This window comes from Urocampus carinirostris, chromosome 5, assembly GCF_059441175.1.
Source record: "Urocampus carinirostris isolate Australia breed hairy pipefish chromosome 5, RoL_Ucar_1.0, whole genome shotgun sequence".
In the NCBI taxonomy this organism is placed as follows: Eukaryota; Metazoa; Chordata; class Actinopteri; order Syngnathiformes; family Syngnathidae; genus Urocampus; species Urocampus carinirostris.
Genome location: NC_142353.1, coordinates 45,649,561 through 45,664,146, shown reverse-complemented (window position 1 = coordinate 45,664,146; position 14,586 = coordinate 45,649,561). Strand labels below are relative to the sequence as shown.

At 46.4% G+C, this 14,586-nt stretch overlaps 1 protein-coding gene across 1 annotated transcript in view; it reads right to left on the bottom strand.

Moving 5' to 3' along the window:
• The window catches only part of LOC148366516 (transmembrane protein 132C), a 104,808-nt gene extending 92,827 nt beyond the window's left edge, over positions 1 to 11,981 (bottom strand). Inside the window, 1 exon segment of the mRNA XM_088336973.1 lies at positions 11,595 to 11,981. Coding sequence (XP_088193099.1) covers positions 11,595 to 11,667 — 73 coding nt within the window. The 5' untranslated portion in view covers positions 11,668 to 11,981.
• Between the last annotated feature and the right edge of the window lie 2,605 nt (positions 11,982 to 14,586).

The following is a 14,586-nucleotide window of genomic DNA, read 5'->3' as shown; positions in this document are numbered from 1 at the left end:
ACCTAGGGACAATTTGGAGCGGGCAATCCACCTGAAATGCGTGTCTTTGGAATGTGGGAGGAAACGAGCGCCCGGAGGAAACCCACGCAAGCACGGGGTGAACATGCAAACTCCACTCAGGAGGTTCGATCTCACGACCTCAGAACTGTGCACACGCGCTAACCACTGCGCCGCCGTGATGCCCATATATATATATATATATATATATATATATATATATATATATATACAAACACAATGCCAAAATAAAAAAACCAAGGAATAGTAATGAATACAATTAAATCGAGAAAATTATACAATCAAATAAAAAATAATAATAATATATTTTAAAATGAAAAAAAAAAAAAATAACGGAATGATTCATGACCAAAAATCCATTTTTTGGAATAGCACATAACAGTAAGTGACAAATATAGAAATAAATGCTAAGTCATAAGTAATCAATGACTCAATAAAAAACTGTTCAAATACTAACAAAACTGAGGAGAACATTTCTTCTTTATGCCATGAGGCTCCTTAACGCCACCAGGGGGAGTAAAAGCCCACATAAAACCTCACCCCCACATTTGCATATGACCCTATTTTTATGACGTAGGACTATTGAAATACTCTATATCAAGACGTTATATTGGCTATTTCTGTATTCTATTTCTTTTCTTTTCATTTTTTTTTGTTTTCAACACAAGGATACCGCTGGAAGTGGGAATTTCCCCACCGGGATGAAGAAAGTATCCATCCATCTTATCTAACAAATATAAGCAAAAATCAATCGCAAATATGACTCTACATGAATAAATACGAATTCCTGTATGATAAATACATGAAATCATGGGCTCATTTTGTTATTGACGAAAAAAAAAAAATCGTGAACGAACGGTTCATAAAGTCCATTTGCTGGCGTATGCGACGAGGCCGATTCCATTTTGCGGACTCCAATCCCACAAAATCCAGAATCCGTGTTTGTCGCCGGAGTGAAAAGCGCTTTTATTTTGGAAATTCGTCCTTCCGTCGTCCTCGTCGGTAGCGGCGTCGTCGTTCGCGTCCGCCTTTTAGCGGGTTAAGCCGGCACTTTGTCCCGCACCCGCGGAATGCTAATCCGCAGATGTCGTGGTGGCGCCCGAGGGAGGAAGGATTAGCGCGCTAGCGCAGGTGCTTTTAAAGGCCTCCCGTAAAATGGCGAGACGGCGCCCGCTTTGAAAAGAGACGAGAGCCGGCCGTCCTGCCACGCGGAAAAAAAAACAGAAGAAGAAGAAAAGAAGCGCTCGTCCCCGCGCTCACCCCGGCTAATACCGCCCGTTCCCCCAGACCGTACTATACAAGGTAGCCGGCTTTCGCCATATCGGAAAAAAAACATTTCGCAAAGCGCCACGGGACGACGGTGAACGGTGCGAACCGCCACCGAGCGTACAATCGACTCGACAAACCGCCGCGGGAAGTCCGCCGGCGCCGCGAACTGCCGAGGAATTCACGAGACTGCGAGAAACAACGGACCGACAACAAGGACGAGGGGAAAAAACTCAACCGCGGCAGCAGTTTATAGTCCCTCCGCGGTAAAAGTATACGTTACCGAGACACATACTCGTCAGATTGTAACCTGCGCCTATACCGCGACGGTGTCCGGAATATTCCGCCATTGAAACTCTTGAGCATATGAAGATACCACGAAGGCGCTCCCGCCTGATGGACACCGATATACAAGTGGGACAAACTTTAGACATTTCTAGATATATTTGAGCAAACTGCCACAGGATCTCTGCTCGCCGCGCAAACTGCCACAGGATGACTACTGACAGAACAAATTGCAACAGGATGTCTGCTAATTGAACAAACGGCCAGAAAAACTGCGATAGCATATCTGCTAACTGTCCAAAATACTGTAGAAACCGCCACAGGACGCGCGCTAATAGTATAAAATACGGTACAAACTGCTACAGGATTTCTGCTAACCGCGCAAACTGCCACAGGATGACTACTAAGCATCTAAATTGCAACAGGATGTCTGCAAACTACCAGAAGAACTGCCATAGGATTATTGCTAACTTCACAAAATACTGTACAAACCGCCACAGGATGTGCGCTAACAGTACAAAACACTGTACAAACTGCCAGAGGACGTCTGCCTACCGCGCAAACTGCCACAGGATGTCTTCGTACAGTACAAATTGTAACAGGATATCTGCTAACTGTACAAACGACCATAAAAACTGCCAATGGATATCTGCTAACTATACAAATTACTCTATAAACCACCGCAGGATGTGCGCTAACAGTATAAAACACTACAAACTGCTACAGGGTGTCTGCTTACCGCGCAAACTGCCACAGGATGACGACTAACCATACAAATTGTAACAGGATGTCTGCTCATTGTACAAACTTCTAGAAAAACTGCCATAGGATATCTGCTACCTGTCCAAAATACTGTACAAACTGTCACAGGATGTATGCTAACTCCACAAACTACCGTACAAACTGCCACAGGATGTCCACTCACTGTGCAAACTACCACAGGATTTCTGTTAACTGTACTAACTGTGAGAGCCTGGTGACAGGTAGGAGAACCGCTTGGGAGAAGACGGGCGGATTCAAAAGGGCTTGAGAACTGTAGCGCTTCTCCCTGTGCAGCTTCATTGGACAGGTTTTTGTCGGACTGTAGTCTTTGTCCAGGAGACCGTGGTGTCCAGAATATTCTGCAATGAAAGTTCAGCCCAATGGTTTCTATTGCGCTCGCACTGACATGGCCACTTTTCATGACTCTTGACTGACCTCCGCCAGGGAAATCAAATGCCGAAGCCTTCGGAAAAAACACCTATTTAGTCCTTCCTTTTTTATTTCAATGAGTCTCTCCCTCCCTTCTTCCTCCCTCATTTGAACGAGTTGACTCTTCCTTATTTTTATTTGTCCTTTTTTTCCTTTCTTCATTTCAATCATTCATTCCTTCCATACTTCAATTATTCCTTCCTTGGTTCCTGATTCCAATTAGTCTTTCTTTCCTTCCATTTAATCTTTCCTTTCTTCCTTCCTTCCTTCCTTCTAATTTGTCCTTTCTCCCTCTTTGAATTCTTATTAGCCCTTTCTTTCTTCTTTTCTTCATTCTGATTAGTCTTTTCTTTGCTCATTTCAATTGGTCCTTTCTTTTTGACATGATTCCTTCCTTTCATTTCGATTAGTTGTTCCTTCTCAGTCTTTTTTTCAATTGGTCCTTCCTTTTTTTGTCCTCCAGCTTCTTGCCTTCCCCCATCAAGTCCCTCCTACCTTCCTCGGTTTCAATCAGTCCTTCATTCTCAGTCTTCTCTTCCTTTCGTCTTCCCTTTCTCGCCTTTACTTTTCGGCGGCGCTTTTTCTTTGCCGGCTTTGAAAAACTTGGATTTTGAGGAGAGGGCGGCGCCCCCTCCTGACTCCCTTCGGATCGAGAAGCGAGGAAGGAAGCCGTCCACCGGGTGGCGCCGAAGACGAAACCGCCGAGCCCGGACTTCCGCGCTTCCAAAAAGGCACGGCGTTTCCTTTAGTTTGAGACGTTTGCAAAAGTGTCCGTCTAACGAGCTAGCCCCCGCCCCCCTGAATTTGCATAACGAGCGCCCCCGTTCGCGCATCTCATTAGGAGGCCGCCACCGCCGCGTTCTCCAGCTCCATTAATTGGTTAAGTGCATGAGCGCCGTTAGCGGGATGCTAATCGCTTTCCTTGACAAAGGAGCTAGCAGGCAAGATCCTTTTTGGCGTGAGAGAGAGAGAGAGAGAGAGAGAGAGAGAACAGAATATATAGAAATAGAAAAAAATATATATATCGATTTTCGAACGTGCCGTGACTGCAGGAGGAAATCCCCCCACATCTCCGTTCGGACTCGCGTCTTCATTCGGACCTGCAGGGGTCAGTACAACATGAACCCACTTCCTGTCAGGTGACAGGAACTTCTCTTTGCAGAAGTCAAACATCGACCACTCTCGCACGACGTCTAAAATATTGGCCCGCCTCAGACACGCTGTTGCCAAGGTTTCAGTAAAATAGCGTGTTTGCTTTTCCAGACGGTGATGAAATTTGACAAGGAACAAAGTAAGGCTCGGCGCTATTGTTTTCCAGCGAAGATGGCCGCGCCACATTCATCTGCGGGCACGTGAGAATCAAAGCCTCGTATTTGGGCGTCTTCCGACCGGAACGACGCAGTGATAATAGCCATCTCGGCGGGAAGAAAACGGTGAGAGCGTTCTCTTTGAAAAAAGAGCAACATCTTCTCCAAGAGGAGCATTCGATGGACTTTGCGGAGGTCTGGGATCCGAGGCCCGTTCGACAGGAACGCCGAAGGGGTTCATGCGTTTGTTACGTGTTTACAGTGGAGTGCCGTCTCTAATCTTCTTGCAGAAAATGTTTTTAGAAGAGACCTGCCTCCTGCTTCTCTTCCTCTCTCTCTCTCTCTCTCTTTTGGTTTTTCTCTTTCAAGCCCCCACGCTCCATCTTTTCGGGGGTTTTTTTCACGATTCTCGTTTCACAGCACAACATCATCCCGCTTTATCCCTTCTTTTTCTGGTGGGCCCGGTCCGTCTCCTAATTCATCTTCTTCTACTGCGGAGGAGGGGGATGACAACGGCTGTCGTCCTCGACAGCCATAAAAAGAAAAGTAGGGGGAAAGAAAGCAAAAAAGGGGACGAAAGGAAGAAAAAGCAATAAAAATGCATCTTTCTCTTTTTTTGTCTTATATCCATTGTCATTGCTGCCCTTTTTCATTTCTTTTTCTTTTTATTTGATATTTTCTTATTTTTCTGTCAGGACCAGGACAGGAAACAGGAAGCGGAACCCACTCGCGTTAATCACAGTTTATTGGGGAGAATAGGAACGAGAGCGCACTCGATCCGGGGATCGTCGGGCGCGGGAGTCGATTGATCGGAACGAGGAAGTGGTCGAAATCAAACCGATCGGGGCGAGAACAAAACAGGAGCAAAACACAGGCAAAAACAAAGATTCACTGGGCTTGGCAAAAGAAGAGCAAAAACACAGGCAAAAACAGAGATTCTCAGGGCATAACATGTCAAAACAGAGTTTCGCAGATGCCCCGACGAAAGGCGACTCACAAGACAGCGTTTAACTAGTACCAGGGAGCAATTTGTCAACGCGTTTCAGCCTGTGTCTTCGGGCGGGTCCAATTGGGCACTGTGGCAACCGTGCCAGAACCTGGCGCCACTTGGCAGGGACCCATTGGACGCCGTGGCAACCGTGACATTTTTACTTTTAAAATGTAATAAGTTGCATTTTGGTCACGTCGACTCTCCGTATTCTACACACTGTCCCTTTGACATTCCTAATAGGGCAGGGGCCTCAAACTGTCACGCCGGGGGCTGCTGTCGGCCCCCGGGTTGCGCGTCTGAGACCCCTGATGTAACAGCGCTACAAATTCCTCCACCCGTGATTTTTTTTTCTTGAAACGATCATGAGTAGGATTTGGCCTGCTATTCAAATCAATGCTGAAAAGTTTTTTGGGGGGGGGGCAGCAGCCAACACTGTCCCTTTAAGACCCCCACTTTTTCAGCTAGCTTAAATAAAAGTAGCAGTGTTGGAGCGTGTCCACTTTCCCAAATGGGATTAGATTTTTGCCACCCAAGCGCATTTTTGCTTCTCGCGCAGACGGCTCCACGAGACCCACCGACCCCCCGTCCCTGTCCCCCCCCCGTCCCCGTCCCCGTCCCCGTCCTCCCCCCCGCACGGCCAAAGAAAAATGAAATAGGCGGAGGGCGCGTTCCGCAGCCTTTGAGGGCGAGGGAATTGCAATTTACGGGGAAACGTCGGTCGGAATTGCTTCCGCTTGGAGAAACGCGTTTATTTGGAGAAAGGGGAAAAATATGTCATGCTTTTTCTTGCCTTTTGAAAAGTCCTAGTTTTTGTATTTTGCTCTTATTTGTTTGTTTTCATTTGTGTTCATATTCATTGTGTTTCTATTTTGCCACTATTTCTTTTCGTTTTTTTTGTGATTGCTTTCATTTTGGTTTTTATGACTTTTGTCTTCACCGTGTCACTCGTTTTTAGGATTTTGGTCCTATTTATTTTGTCCTTCTTTTTGTTTTCATTTGATCATTTCTTTATATTTAGTTTTTATTTATTTTGCATTTATCATTTAATATTTTATTCGTATTTAATTTTTTCTGTTTGATTTCGTATTTGTCATTTTTAAAATCTCTCCATTTTTATTTCTTTGCATTTATTTTATTTTTTTAATTACTTTTTAGTCATCCTCTTTTTTTCATTAGATTTTTTTTAGACGTCTTCGTATTTCTTATTTATTTTTTATTTTTATTGTTTTTGTTATTTTTGAAGGGCAGGGGGATATTTTGGTTCTTTTTGTGTGAAATAATTGAACATTTTGTAGACATTTTGAGCGAATGTAAATGTTTATTTCCAAATAAGAAGAATTTGGCCCTTTTTTGTCTCCTAAATGGCAGGTATTTTGGGAACACTAGGGGGCAGTGTAGGAATAATCACGTGTCTTTTTTCCAGTCGACATATTTTGCGCTCCGTTTTGAACTCGACAATGGTGAGAGTTGGGGCCGAGGGGTGCCTGGGGGCTGGAGGCTCTCTCAGAGAGAGGATTCTTCATGTACTCGTCGGCATGTATGCGTTAGCACGTAGCTGTTAGCATCTACTTGCTAGCGTGCGGTCGTTCGCTCCAGTCATGACATCATAATAATATCGCGTTCATACATTGTGTAATAACATAATCATTAACGACAAAATGAATGAAAACGAAAAAGCCAATTTATTTGGAGTCGGCCCGTTAGCGTGTTGTCGTTAGCATCTACTTGTTAGCACGTCATCGTTAGCACGTCGTAGTAGGCATTCAGTCATTGCGCTTCACGTGGGTCAGTGACCCGTTTGGGCCACCCCTATTGAATCTGGAAAGGCCTCCGGTGACCAAGGTGACCGAGCTCTCCAATGGCAAACGGAAGGGCCCGTTCGTTCCGGACGGAAGAGATTTACTCGCGGTGCCAACTCATTAGCGTCCGTGGCGGACGGAATAGCGCCAAAAGTCCAAAACGCCTCGTTTGTTTTTGGTGTCACGGGAAGGGAAAAACCCAAATCAACCCGCTTGCGCCGACGCCTCCGTTTCCCGTCCTCTCCCGGGAAAACGTTGACGGCAGAGCAAATGATTTTCGATTAGCGGCGGGCGCCCGCTAACACTTTGCCGGCGCTAATCAAATGGAAAACAATAGCCCGAGCGTCCGGATTTTCACGCTGGACAAAAATCGATGGCCGCCGTCGACGAGCGAGCGATGGGGGCGGCCGCCGTTAATGGAAATAGAAAGACGCGTCGGCATCGGTACCGGCGACGGACGCACCCGAAAACCGCATTCAAAAAGGCGGCGTGCCGTCGGAGACGCTGGCTTCCTGCAGCGCGGGCGACGTCGTTGGCCACACCGACTTCCAGAACGTCTCGGTACATCGGTACGCCACTAATACGTTTCTTCCGATCGCTCCCGAGGCCGTTTGAGAGTCGTTTAGGAGCAATCGGAGACAAAAGAGTAGCTCCATCCAGCTGACCGATTGGCAATAAAAAACACAAATTGGGTTTTTAGAACCCTCGTTTGCTCGCAATGACCAATAATCAACTGTGTCTCCTTTGGAACACCAAAAACAAATTGATATATTCGTTGCTTGTTGACCAAATTTGAATTCAATTGTGAGAATTTTTTTTTTGGGGGGGGGGGGCTAAAGAAATGAGACAACAAGTGAAACTCAAGAAAAAAAAGGAAATAAAAAAGGAAAAAGAAAAAAAAAAATCGCATTTATACGGTATCGTTATTTTTGCCTTTCTTATCTCCTTTTTTGCATTTTCTTATTAGTGATAGGCCGGTGTATGCTGTCAATCAAAGACGTCAGATGTCTCCAAACCAAAACAAGTTGAGAAACAAAGCGACCGCTCGCTTTTAGCGACTCGTTACATTAAAAAGAAATTCATCAATTCGATCGGACCCTGGGCGGAACGAAAATGGCCATCACCATCGGGTGCTGCGTGGATTAATATCGGGTTTCTGAAGCCGAAAAATTGCGATCCCATCCCACCATTTTCTCAACCGCATCAAGCTTTCTTATTCCACTTTCATTTCAAAAGAAACGGCTCGACTTTTCGTTACACTTAGATGCAATTCTAGTCAAAGTACAATAGCATAATCATTTTCAAATTTTTATCATCCATGTTTACTTCTGCCAAAAATGGACGCGTTGTGTGTGACGTCACCTATCCTCTTCTGCGCTTTTTCTTCTTCCCTTTTACATTCTTTTTTCTGTCTACCTGTGAAAACGGCCGTCTAAAATGGAATGCTTTTTGTTCCCTTTCACTCTCCGTAGTTTGCAGTCTTCCTCGCACTCCGCGCGAGAGCGACATCCAGCGGACACTGTAAGAAGAGAGGAATTTTTTTTTCCCGGCGCTGTTTTTGCAGGAAAGGCCGATTTGGCCCGAGCTCCCTGGGACCCGAGCTTCCGAGGCCCCGACTCCGTTGACTTTGAGACGCGTGACTTCGACGAGTAGGACGTGTTGCCGCACCGTTTGTCATCCGCGTTGAAACGATTAGGATTTATTTGTCGGCGATTCTCAGGCGTAGCCGTGGCGTGACTTCAAACCTGCGCGGTGCCTTTAAATTCCCCGACGCGCACGCCCATTAACGTGAATCCATGTGCCGTCTCCCCGAGAGAAGCGCGAGAGAAAAATGAGCCGCGCTTTTCCATACTTCCACTCGACGTCACCAAAGCCGTTCGCCACTCTCGAAGCGACCGTAGTCGTATGGCTCTCTCGCCCCCTTTCTTTTTCTCCATCTCCCTTTTTCTTTCTTAACCTTTCGTTCACGAGTCCGGCCCCCTTGAGTTTGCCAACTCCGCTTGAAGCTGTCAAAATGGGGAAGCGTTGCCCCGCCCCTCACGTCACTCGCCCTCAATTGCCGGGTTCACGTCGCCGAACAAATTCGTGCACTGAAACTAGCTCGCGGCTAACAAAATGCGAACAAATGATTCCGATCCGGACGGGGTTCGCTTCGGATCCACTCGGGATCAAAACGCTCGGAATTCGCGTTCCGGATCCGAACGAGACGACGCTCCGATCCGGACTCCGACGAAGCGGATTCCGAACAGAATCTTAATTCTTCAATTGGATGAATTGCGTGCGTTTAGCGGTGACATCCGCAGCCGAGGTCGATACGCAACCCGATCGGATTCCTTTTTTTTGACTTTATGCCGCAAATCGGATGACATTTTTCAGAATGTGGGTTCGGGCCGAACCTCTTTTCCAAAACGGCCACACTCTTTTTCTGTTTTGTCAACTGAAACACTGGATCGGATGAAGAACAACAACGGGCCAAACGGATCCCATTTCATTTCGCGACCGACGGAGATCCAAACCGGATTCCGCTTCGCTTTGGGCTCCGCTGAAGCCCTTTGAAGCGGATTCCGACCCAAAACGTTTTTTTTATCACGGCGCGGCGCTCACCCTATCGGACGAGATCGTTTCGTTTGGGTTCACACCGGGAACGATCGAGATTCAAACCGGATCGGATTTGGATCCGGTCTCGATGAAAGGCTTCGGAATCCAATTCTGAACCGATTTCCCGTCAGTCGTACGTTTCCTCGTGCGGCGTTGACGTACACGGCCGAGGCCGATCCGCAACTCCGGGTCCGAACCGCCGGATCGGTTTATTTTGTCGACAGACGCCAAAAAAAATTGTGAAAACAAAAGCAGATAAAAGCCAAACGGGTTCAAAACCGCATCGGACGAAGACAAACCGGCGCCGGTCATTTGTCCTCTTTGAGGTTTTTTCAGGATCCATGTCAGCCCCAGCTGTTGTGTGTCTCCCCCCCCCTCCCCAGTACGCCTGCCCTTCTCCCCCGTGTGACGACCGCCCTCTCGTTTTATTCCGTCCGACCGACACGGCCGCGTCCCGTCGAGTATCCGACCGAGCGTGAAAAATAAAAGAAAATGGGTCGAAGGCCGCCTTTAAACCACATTCATTTCCCCAAATTTTTTGCCAATCGATGGAAGGAAGGACACCGGCCCAACAGAACCGACATTTTTCTCGAAAAACCTTCTCGTTTTTTGGACGATGACGCGCGCTCTGGCTTTAGTTTGTAGGATGATACTGTATATCCCCCTTGAATGGCTTGTTATTTTTCTGTTTTTTCTTCATTTTCAAGTGGAATTTCTCCAGGGGTTTTCTCGGCATGTTGGCAAGGTTTCCGCATCGAAATAAGCAAAATAAGAGAAAATCATCTCCGGCTCGGTCGAATACGTATAAAGGTTGATTTGCGTCACGTCTTTGCATTGCGGACATCTCCGCTCCCAAATGGAAAAAAACCCATCAGAAAATCAGGAAGGAAATAAAACAGTATGTGATATAGATAGATGCTGAGAAAGATTCCCTTTAAAAATAGAAAAATACTGTAACGTACAAGAAAATGAGAAAAAATAAAAAGATTTCCAATGGATTCAGGTGAGGCCGCCGACAGCTTACCGCAAGCAAGACTACTGGTGGTACAGATGACCTACGAAAAGGCATTCGAGCTTATCTCTCGATCACACCATTTCTACTGACGGTGCCAGAAACACAGATTTCCATCGTGCGTTCGGATCGGTTAAACCGTGCTCCCGGCTCTTCGTTTCTGCGTCAATCGTTTTGTAAAAGATGGAACGCCTCCTTCATCAAAAAACAATACAAGCGCTCTTCTCTATGTAGACATATTAAAGGGAGAGGTTTTTGACGCACGGATGAAAAAGTGGAGAGACGGGTCTCACGGTTAAGCGTCAGCGCCCTACGCGCTGCGATTCCAGGATCGAGTCCCGTTGCAAAATACATTCGGCAATTTTAATCGGCGATACTTATCGACTGATGAATCGTTGCACTTTGAGATACCGTATGTGCAGCAAGAGCCCGACGGATGCACGGTAATCTTAATTGAATGCGCTTTATAGTGTGAAAAATGCAGTAGTGAGTTGCTAGTGACTTCGTTTAAATAGTTATTCGGTTAGCCACCTGTTTAGTGACGCCAAAATCATAGTTTGCAATAATCTGTGGTCTGTGTAGCTCTTTGAGACTCTTTGTGATGAAGGGCCAAACCAATAAACAGGACTTGACATGTTGAGGTTTTTGACTTTTTCCTTGCCCTCATGTCGGTTTAAGATCAGGCGATGGCGTCATAATAGTCTGTGGTTTGCAATCACCTGTGCAGCCCTTTGAGACTCTTTGTGACGAATGGCCCAAAAAATAACAGGACAATGTGAAGTGCTTCGTTTGTGTGCGTTTGCAAGCTCCACGCTGAAAAAGATTTCATTTGTAATGGAAATCATGTCATCGTGACGCCCTTAACCACAAAATGTGATTGAACAAGTACGGTGTTCTCTTGAACGATGTAGGTGCATATAGAAAGAATTGGAGTCGAGTTTGGCTTCTTTGCGGCGAGAACGTCACCGAGTGGAACGGCGAGCGGATTCGACAAAGCAAAGAAAAGGGAGATCGCGGAGCGCACTCGGAAAGTCCACTTTTGCGCAGCAAGACAAAGGCGGAGATAGCAAACAACGCACCCCGCTGGTGAAATTCCAGCTCGGAAAAGCGACGGCAACTTTTGGTACCTTGCAAGAGGGCGAGCAGTCGCAGGGTCCTCCAGATCGGACTTCCGGCCGCTCCGCTTCCGACAGCCTCCATGGTTCCGAACCCTAACCCGGCGGCGGCGTCTGGGACGGGACCGGAACCGCTCGGGGTTCCGCGCGAGCGACTACGGTGAGCCGCCCAAAACGGCCGATGACGTCATGCGAGGGTCGGCGAGGATTGGGGATCGGGACCGGGAACAGCTTCCCTCGGATCCTCGTCGGGGTCCAAAAGTTTGGAGGGACGAAGAGAAAGTTCTTGCGAAATCAAAGTCCGGTCCTCGGAAGTGAGCGAGCGAGCGCAAAGAGACCGAATAATCCCAAAGTGCTTTTTGGACAACGAGGACGACGCTCCTCTTCCCGGTGTCCTCCTTCCCGATGTGATGCTCCGGCGAGGGACTCGCCGCCTTTATCGGATCGCGGGCGTGCGCGGAGGGAGAGAGAGAGAGAGAGAGAGAGGGCGAGAGAGAGAGAGAGAGGGAGAGAGAGAGAGAGAGAGAAATAAAGCTAAAATTTCAGAAAACAACATAGATGGGTGGAGGGAAGAGAAAAAGGTAGAAGAATGAGAGAAAAAGAGAAAGAAATGAAGAGAAATAAAGAGGGACAGAGAGAGAGAGAACTAGAAATAAAGAGAACAAAATACATGGATAGAAAAAGAAAAAAGAAAAAGGTAGAACACAGAAAAGGAAAAATAAGAGAAAAAGGGAAATAGAGAGAGAGAGAAAAAGAGAAAGAAAGAGAAGCACGAGAGGACAAAGACAAAGAGAAAGGGAGAATAGCAAAAGGGAGGTCAAGAAGGGAAGAATGAAAGTGAAAATGAAGAGGAATGGAAAGAGAGAATAAGGGTGGCAAAAAGATGAGAGAAGGGAAAAGGAAGAAACACAAGACGAGAAAGAGAGAGAGAGAGAGAGAGAGAGATGTCGTATTTCCATCCTCCAATATTTCCGTATAACAAATTTGAAATCCTCTTTCATTTCTTCTTCTTCTTCTTCTTCACTCCATTCGAATTGACTTCAAATGTTGGCTATTTGATCCGATCAATATTTTCTTGAATGACTTTTTTTATCGTTTCATTCTTTGGACCCTGGATTTTTTTTCATTGCTTTTTTTTGGTGTGTGTCAGTCGTCGTTTATTCACAACGGAGCGTCGTTGATTCTTGTTTTTTGGGAGAAAAATTTCAAAGAAAATCAAAGTCGGCCAACGTCAACCTGGCGAGCGTCGTCGTGCACGCGCATGGCCATCACGTGAGCGCGCCTCGGTCATGAATCGCTTCCACTCTCCTTTGGCTCTCTCGCGTGCGCGCGCCTACGCCTCGCTCGACTCCAGGGAATGATTTCAAAAGGAGCGAGCGCGCCCCCCGGTGGCATTTGCGTGCCGTTGCAGCCTTCATCTTTTTTTATTTTCATAATTCGCTTTGAGAGAAGAAAAGCTCTTAAAGCGGGTCAGTCAACCGTGCGGCCCGCGGGCCGGATTAAGCCCGTCAAAGACAGGACCACACCAAGAGAAGTGCAAGAGAAAAACAAGTCCAGGCGCAGCCACTCACAAAATGACTGGAGGTGTATTTTGATTTAGCTCTCTTTTTCTCTTTCTCTTCTCTTCTCTCTCTTTCTTTTTCTTGTTTTCTCTTACTCTCTCTCTCTCTCTCTCTCTCTCTCTCTCCCCTCGTTTTTTTTCGCTCTATTTTTCTCTCTTTCTGTCATTCTTTCTCTTTCATTTACAAGTGTGGCCCCTTCGCGAGAGTGTCTTTTCTAGCATGGGGCCCCTCTATTCGGGTATTGCGGGTGACGTTTGTAGGCGTTCTTAAAGCGCCCTCTGGTGGTCAATTTGTTGACGTTCTATTTGGAAGAGGCAGGTTTTTGGCCACCTCGGATTGAATTTCCAGAGTCATGCTCGTCGACTGTTCAAAGTGACACGCTGCTTTCGAGCGTTTTTAATCATTGTAAATATATAAACACCTTATTACGTTCAGTTAAAGCTGCTTGGGTTATTTGGACGTCATGCTGCTACATTAAGCAAATAGGCTCAGTCCTTGAGCCTGCTACAGCCAAGCAAAAGCTCAAAGCGAATTTCAATTTTGTTTCTTTCGTTTACACAAAAACACACCTTCATTTTCACCCGAAGCAGTACAATATTAAAGTGTGGGGAGAATCGTTGGAAATTATATTCTTTCTAGTTCAAAATTGGATTTGACCGGGTCGTCCGTTAAGTGAGGCTGGAGATCCATTACCAGAATTTGAGCAAACTAGCCTCCTTTTCTCTCGCATCTATCACCAAGGAAGCAATTTCTCCAAACATTTTGTATTTTAGCTTTTACATTCTTGATTTTGCAGTTCATTTATACGAAAAATGAGGGAAAAAAAATCTATAGCAAGCAACCTGGATTGATTTTAAACAAACTATGATTTATTGACAGGCAAGGGAAATCGAAACCCGATTCTACTCAACAATGGTATTGAGTGTTAAAGAGGCGGCTGGGAGGGTTGAAGGGAGATGGCCATGTTGCCCTTGGGCCGCAAGAGGGAAAGACAGAGAGCAGGCGTTCCCGCCTCTCCTTTTAAATGCCGATGATTTCACCGGTCACCGGAGGCGTGTCTTGTGACCGGTCAAAGTTTTCCATGGATGATTATCAAAATAAAGTTCCTCCACTGATAATAGGCCAACATTTATTCAGACACGCAACAATATTAACCTCCGGCATGAATTGTGACGACATACATGTGCACATCGTGAAGACTTTTAGGGGTTCAAATCTTTATTATACAGCTGGGGAACGTGCTCACTTCCTGGCCCCGGTGTGCCTGCTCTCGAGTGACGGATTGTCGTTCCTTGTGTTGGCCGACTCGGCGGTTGGAAAAGGTTCGGGCAATTGTGTTTGTGGCGGTGTCGTTTCCTACAGGATCTTTTAGGATTCGCTGAAAAAATATATATTTTGGAGCGAGGCACGTTTTTGGCCACCTAGAATTGGATTTCCAGAGT